Source organism: Chiloscyllium plagiosum, chromosome 20, assembly GCF_004010195.1.
Source record: "Chiloscyllium plagiosum isolate BGI_BamShark_2017 chromosome 20, ASM401019v2, whole genome shotgun sequence".
In the NCBI taxonomy this organism is placed as follows: domain Eukaryota; kingdom Metazoa; phylum Chordata; class Chondrichthyes; order Orectolobiformes; family Hemiscylliidae; genus Chiloscyllium; species Chiloscyllium plagiosum.
Genome location: NC_057729.1, coordinates 29,308,025 through 29,315,594, shown reverse-complemented (window position 1 = coordinate 29,315,594; position 7,570 = coordinate 29,308,025). Strand labels below are relative to the sequence as shown.

Genomic DNA, 7,570 nt, shown 5'->3' with positions numbered 1-7,570 from the left:
ACCTCAGTGGAATCAATTTAGGTAAAGGGGCAGTACAAAGGGATCTTTGTAGTCAATGAAGGTAAGCATGCAGGTAGTGAAGAAGGCTAATAGCATGCTGGCCTTCATAACAAGAGGGATTGAGTATAGAAGCAAAGAGGTTCTTGTGCAGCTGTACAGGGCCCTGGTGAGACCACACCTGGAGTACTGTGTGCAGTTCTGGTCTCCAAATTTGAGGAAAGACAGTCTGGCTATTGAGGGAGTGCAGCGTAGGTTCACGAGGTCAATTCCTGGAATGGCGGGACTATCTTATGTTGAAAGATTGGAGTGACTGGGCTTATATACCCTTGAGTTTAGACGACTGAGAGGGAATCTGATTGAGACGTATAAGATTATTAAAGGATTGTACACTCTGGAGGCAGGAAACATGTTTCTGCTGATGGGTGAGTGCCGAACCAGAGGACACAGCTTAGAAATACGGGGTAGACCATTTAGGACAGAGATGAGGAGAAACTTCTTCACCCAGAGAGTGGTGGCTGTGTGGAATGCTCTGCCCCAGAGGGCAGTGGAGGCCCAGTCTCTGGATTCGTTTAAGAAAGAGTTGGGTAGAGCTCTCAAGGATAGTGGAATCAAGGGTTATGGAGATAAGGCAGGAACAGGATACTGATTGAGGATGATCAGCCATGATCATAATGAATGGTGGTGCAGGCTCGAAGTGCAGAATGGTCTACTCCTGCATCTATTGTCTATTGTTTGGCAGGAGGATGGAAACCAGAGCTACAGATAAGAGGATGGGGTAGCTGGTGAACCAGCAGAAACAATGTATAGAGAACCTGTGAGGAAGGATAGAAAGTTGTTAGGGCAAAGTTGCAGTCATGGTGATGGGTTGAAGTCTGTATATTTTAACGCAGGAAGTGCCAACAATAAGGGTGATGAATTCAGATTGATGTTCCGGGCAAAAGCCCTTCATCAGGAATGCCTGGAATGCCTTCATCAGGATGCTGCCTAGACTGGAGGGCATGTCTTCTGAAGAAAGATTGAAGTAGCTAGGGCTTTTATCATTGGAGTGAAGAAGGATGAGAAGTGACTTGATAGAGGTGCAAAAGATGATGAGAGGTATAGATAGAGTGGATAGCCAGAGACCTTTTCCAAGGGTGGAAATGGCTATCAGGAGGGGGCAAAATTAAGGTGATTGGAGGAAGGTTTAGGGGAGATATCAGAGGTAGGTTCTTTGCACAGAGTGGTGTGTGTGTGTGGAATGCACTGCCAGGATGGTAGTAGAGTCAGACACATTTGGGACATTTTCTATGTTGGATAGGCACGTGGATGATAGTAAAATGAAGGACATGTAGGTGAGTATGATCGTAGAGTAGGATAAATGATCGGCACAACATCGACGGCTGAAGGGCCTGTTCTGTGCTGTACTGTTCTATGTTCTATATAAGTAAAAAAGAACCTAATGGTTTTTAATGACTAACTCTCAAAACTTTTGTATACAGGATTGTCTCCTTCGTATGATTTATTTATCAAGGATTGTACCTTGGAGATTATTGTTGCTGATATTTGTTCAAAAACAAAAGTTTGAGCATTTTTACCAATGCTTCATCAAAAGCATTATTTCATTTGAAATAGATGGATTAGCTCCTGCAGTGAATAAAGATTAAAAATGTCATATAGATATTTTAAATATTTAATGTTGACAACAGTCATTTGAAATTTATGAAGATTACCTAACTGATTTTAATTTTGAAAATTTGTCATTTTTAGCATCTTTTCCATCACTGAATAATCTTACAATCTATGATGTCACACATGACAGTATGAGAATTAAATGGGATCCTCAAGAAGGAGCCACTCAGTATATGATCCTGTATGAGCAAGTTTCTAATGATGGAATGGATGATGGAAAAGAGGTATTTTCTTTAAAGCAATGGAATCATTATGTTCCGCTTTTATGTTATTAGAATGTATTTCATATTTTACTTGTAAAAGTTTTTATAAAGTAAGCTCACATCTTAATGAAAATGCTCATTTAAATTAGGATCTGAACTAAGTTTGAAGTTTTGAAACTGAAATAGCTCAGACTGATGAATATATATTTAGATTAGTTTCCTGGAGGGTGGTGTTTTGAGCTCAGCTTGCTGGCATAGTGGAGAGGAGGCCTTCCCATTTTGATAGATAGCAGAATTTGAAGCTAAATTATTGTGCCCTGTTTTTACACCTTTACTTGTTGATGATTCACCTGTCTGCGGTGGCGGTAGATTTGGAAAGAGCTCCTATTACTTTGCTTCAATCTTAATAATATCAAAGTGTGGATTTATATTATGCCTTTAATGTAGGAAAGGAACTGAAGGCATTTCACTGAAGAAATAAGATTGATCCCAATCAGTCTGTGTTAGTGATACTAGTTGACAAAGGAACATTCACCATGAGATAAAGAAGACTTTGTATTCTTCCTTGTATAAATATCCATCAGTACCATACTGGAATATCATATTAAAATGGAAGGAAAGATAGGAACAGGTTTAGTGTGCAAAATCCCCTACACTTGTTCTGCTATTTAATTTAATTATGCTGTCAACACTTCAACTCTAAATTCTAATGTTTATTTACATTTAACAACTAATTTTTAAAAAACTGTTCAAAAGAGGCAAGTCTCTGTGTAAGAAAAGTAAGTTATTCTTCTTGTAGTCTTAAACAGATCTGTACATCCTCCCTGAGAGAAATTGTAGCTAGTTAATAACTTAACTAGCACTTAACTTAATAACTCTGCTCGCAAAGAGGAACAAGGTTAAGCTAGTTAATAACTTAACTAGCTTAACCTTGTTCCTCTTTGCGAGCAGAGTTTTTCAGAGTTCAATTTCTGGGCTCTTGTAGTGTAGTGGTGGTGTCCCCACCAAAGAGCTCGGAAGCCCAGGTTTAAGTGCCACCTGTTCTGGTTGTGTGTAACAATATCCCAGAGCAGGTTGATTAGAAAATATTTATAAGTACAGAGATAGGGCTTTTGTGACAGTGTTCCTGTCCCTATCTCCAGATCAGAAGGCCTGGTTCAAGCCCCACCTGCTCCACAGGTGAGTCCTGACATGTCTGAACAGATTGATTATAAATATCTGTAAACACAGAAGTATATCAGTGCTGTTTGGTTACAGTGACCTTTTAGTGGGAGAGGAGGATCCAGTTATTGAGGTCCATGTAAGTACCACTGACCTCGGTAAAACTGGGAAAGAAAGGTTCTATATAGGCAGCAAGAGGAACCATACACCAAATTCAAAATCAAAACCTGAAATCTCCAGATTATTATTTGAGATATGTGGAAAATTCTGTAGGGTAAAGAAGATTGGGGAGATAAATCCATGGCTTAAAGTTGTGTGAGAAGTGGGTTTGAATTCAAGGAGCACTAAGCAATCAGTACCTGGGGAGATGGGGACTCGTATGTTGAAATGGACATTACCTGAACAAGGCTGGGCCAGTGTTTGAGAGAGTCCTGTAACTACTATAGGGAAGTAGAGAAGGCATAAGACCTTAAGATATATGAGAAATTAGGACATTCAGCCCGTTGGGTGTACTCTGCCATTCAATCATAGTTGATATCTTTCTCAACCCCATATTCTTGACATTTTTCTTCCTCCCCAGAATGCTTTTTCCCCCTTACTAATCAAGAAACTATCTATCTCTATCTTAAATACATTCAATGACTTGGCCTCCATAACCTTCTGCAGAAATGCAGTCCACAGATTCACCACCCTCTGGCTGAAGAAATACTTCCTCATCTAAAGGATCATCCCCTGACTTTGAAGCCCTAAACACTCTTACTAATGGAAATATCTTGTTCGTGTGCACTTAGTCCAGGCCTTTCAGAATTCTGTAAGTTTCAATGAGATTCCCCCCTCTTCTAAATACCATCGAATAGAGACCCAGAGTCCTCAATGGCTGTTCATATCATAATCCCTTTATTCGCACAATCATTCTTGTGAACCTCCTCTGGACCCCTTCCAAGACCAGCACATCCTTCCTTACATGATTGATGAGGGCAGGGTAGTGAACGTCATCTTCATGGACTTCAACAAGGCCTTTGACAGTGTTCCTCATGGCAATCTAATCTTGAAGGTGAAGTCACATAAGATCCATGGTGAGCTGGTAATGCGGATACAGAGCTGGCTTGGTCATAGAAGGCAGAGAATAGTGGTGATTTTCTGACTGGAGTTCTGTGATCATTGGTATTCCACAGGGATCAATATTGGAACCCTATTGTTTGTATTACATATAAATGATTTGGAGGAGAATGTGGGTAGTCTGATTAGTAAACTTACTGATGACACAAAAATTGGAGCCGAGGATAGTGAGGAGGATTGCCAGAGGTACAGCAGGACATAGCTAGGCTGGAGACTTGAACGGTGAAATGACAGATTGAATTTTATCCAGGCAAGTGTGAGGTGACGGATTTTGGAAGATCTAATGAAGGTAAGAAATAAACAGTAAATGGCAGAATTCTTAATAGCATCGATATACAGAAGGATCTAAGTGTACAGATCCACAGTTCAGTTCAGTTCAGTACAAAAACAGTTTGTTAAGACAAATGCTGAATACAAAATGAGGTGCATTATGGCATCAAGGCATTTAATAAGCAGTGATCCCTCATAACTGGCGACACATCACTGCCGAGTGAAAAACATATCTTGCAGCCCATCAAAAGCATAAATGATAAAGCGAGATTCTCTTTATCTTGAGATAGGCCTCTCTGAACTTCTTGTCTGATTTTGCTACAAATCTTGTGATAGCCCATGTTGCTCAGACCTCTACAAGATTCCACCCATACTGCGCCACCTTCTCTTTCCTGTGACCAGTGTATTTATTTCCACATATTACTATTTCCCTCCCCCTCTGGAATGCCAGAGGAAGTTACTCATCGGCCTCCACACAGCAGTGATGATGAAAATCAGGAAATTAGATGTATGTAGCAAGGGTTATACAATAAGGACGGGAAATCTCAGTCTATACATAGATAAAAATAATTAGCACTGTTGTTTTGGAGACAAATTCTTGCAATGTATGTAAGATGGTTTTCCAGAACAAGACATTAAGGAACAAACTAAGGAATAGGTTTTTTAGATGTTGTATTGTGAAATGAGAGAGGAGCTTACTGATAAATTTTGATGTAAAGGAGTCTTTTGGAAAGAGTGATCCAGTTCAATGAGAAACGAGGAGCTTATATCTGCCAATTCTTAAACATAGCACTGGGAGGCTAGATTATGAATTTCTGCTTCCTTTCTGACAGATCGCAGAACACTGAGGGGGGTCCTTTAAACATCTAGCCTTGGGGATGGAAAGCCTGTCTCCACTCTACATCCAACGCCTTTCCAGTCCATAATTTTGTGTATTAGGCTGGAATAATCTGTGAAAATGCATAGTTTGAAAAGCCGTGGATTTATATAAGTTTGTTATACTTATGGACTACAATATTGAGTTGACTGTAGGTTCAAAAGCATGACAGAAATATCATGAATTACTTTCAATGTTTAAAATAATAATCTGCCAGAGACTAGAGAAAGATTATCTACTCTTTAATAATAAGTTACTCCTGTTATGTGAAAATCCATTATCCTGTTCTGTATTGACAGGTGAGAGTTGATGTTCAATACACAGATATTGAAATAGAAGGTCTCTCTGCAAGCGCAGAGTACGTTGTAACAGCTTATGCTTTATATGGAGAGGAAACAAGTGAACCAGTAACTGCACAGCAAGCAACATGTGAGTTGAATCATGCTTGTTTTTGGTACAGCTTGTAGATTGTGTCAGTGGTTTGCACAACATTTTGAACTATCCTTGCTGTTTTGCTACATTTTCTCTTATACCGTGATGTTTTCCTGGATGCAGTTCAATGGGTAGAATATCCCATTCCAATATTCTGACAGTCCCAGGAATGGTTCTGGGCGAAGTGAAATAGTAACACTGCTGGATCACCATAAAATGTCCCTCATTCTTAGAAATTTGCTTTGAGAAAATCTTTTGCAGATCATGTAGTCAACAGATGCACTTATCATGTGGGGAGAGTATCATTCATATGTTTGGTGGTACACGTCAGTGTATAAATGTTCTGGATGCATAAATGATTTTTTTTTGTCTCTCAGAACACACAATGTTTGACAATAATCCAATTTTTCAACTTATAACAATTGGGATGTAGGTCGTTTGATTGTTGGTTTGACAAGTTCAATTGTTCCGAGATTGAAGATTGTTTAATTGTTAAAGAAAGTGCAAGATGGAGAGATTAGCAGCAACCTTTATGCTGACAGTGGAGAGACAGTGAGCTTCCACAATCTCAGAGAAGTGTTGAGAATGCCAGGTTCTAATAAGACTTGTTTTACACAGTCCACTTAATTCCGAGATAAATTAGAGTTGATTATCAGCATTTCTACCTGGATTTATGGGCCTTGTAATTTATACTAGTTTTGTAATGAACTTGAGACAGGAAAGTACAGAAGAAGACATTGTGATATCATATAACAGTCATTGCTAACATACTACTGAATATAATAGACAAGATTTGGAGGGGCAGGTGTTGGAGTGGCGTGGACAAAGTTAAAATCACACAACATCAGGTTATAGTCCAACAGATTTATTTGGAAGCACTAGCTTTTGAGACGCTGCCTCTTCATCAGGTGGTTGCCTCAAAAGATAGTACTTCCAAATAAACCTGTTGGACTATAACCTGGTTTTGTGTAACTTATACCTTGACCTCCTTCCACCTATTGCATTTCCAATGCCCCTCCCCCAAGTCCCTCCTCTCTACCTTTTATCTTAGCCTGCTTGGCACACTTTCCTCATTCCTGAAGAAGGGCTCATGCTCCTTGGATGCTGCCTGACCTGCTGCGCCTTTCCAGCAATACATTTTCACCTTTGTGTAACTTATAACAGACAAAATTAAAAATCACACAACACCAGGTTATAGTCCAACAGGTTTAATTGGAAGCACACTAGCTTTCGGAGCGACACTCCTTCATCAGGTGATTGTGCGTCACTCCGAAAGCTAGTGTGCTTCCAATTAAACCTGCTGGACTATAACCTGGTGTTGTGTGATTTTTAACTTTGTACACCCCAGTCCAACACCGGCATCTCTGAATTATAACAGACAAGTTAGTCTTCCAGCATCCAGTAGAGGGAGCAGTGTGGGCTTGAAAGTCTCTGCGAATTGCTCTGCTGGAATGTGAGAGGATCGTGCTCAGATCGAAAAGACCCAAGTTTACCAGGAGTTAAAGTGAAGCTGAAAGATTCACCTGACGTGCAACAGAGGGACGATTTACAGTAAAACCACCACATTGAATGAGAGTTCTGGTGAAAAGAACAGAAATAAAACCTTTGGAGCTAACAATCATTTTGAAATGATTTCAGGAGAATTGAATATCTACTTAGAGTCATAGAGATGTACAGCATTGAAATAGACCCTTCAGTCCAACCCGTCCATGCCGACCAGATATCCCAACCCAATCTAGTCCCACCTGCCAGCACCCGGTCAATATCCCTCCAAACCCTTCCTATTCATATACCCATCCATATGCCTCTTAAATGTTGCAATTGTACCAGTCTCCACCAC

The 7,570-nt window shown here is 39.9% G+C and overlaps 1 protein-coding gene across 5 annotated transcripts in view; it reads left to right on the top strand.

The window, feature by feature from the left end:
* The window catches only part of LOC122560121 (collagen alpha-1(XX) chain-like), a 184,639-nt gene that overhangs the window by 68,599 nt on the left and 108,470 nt on the right, over positions 1–7,570 (top strand). For all 5 annotated transcript variants that reach the window (XM_043710376.1, XM_043710377.1, XM_043710378.1 and 2 more), the window contains exons 13-14: positions 1,747–1,892; positions 5,598–5,727. In XM_043710376.1, the coding sequence (XP_043566311.1) occupies positions 1,747–1,892; positions 5,598–5,727 (276 nt within the window). The remainder of the gene's footprint in view (positions 1–1,746; positions 1,893–5,597; positions 5,728–7,570) is intronic.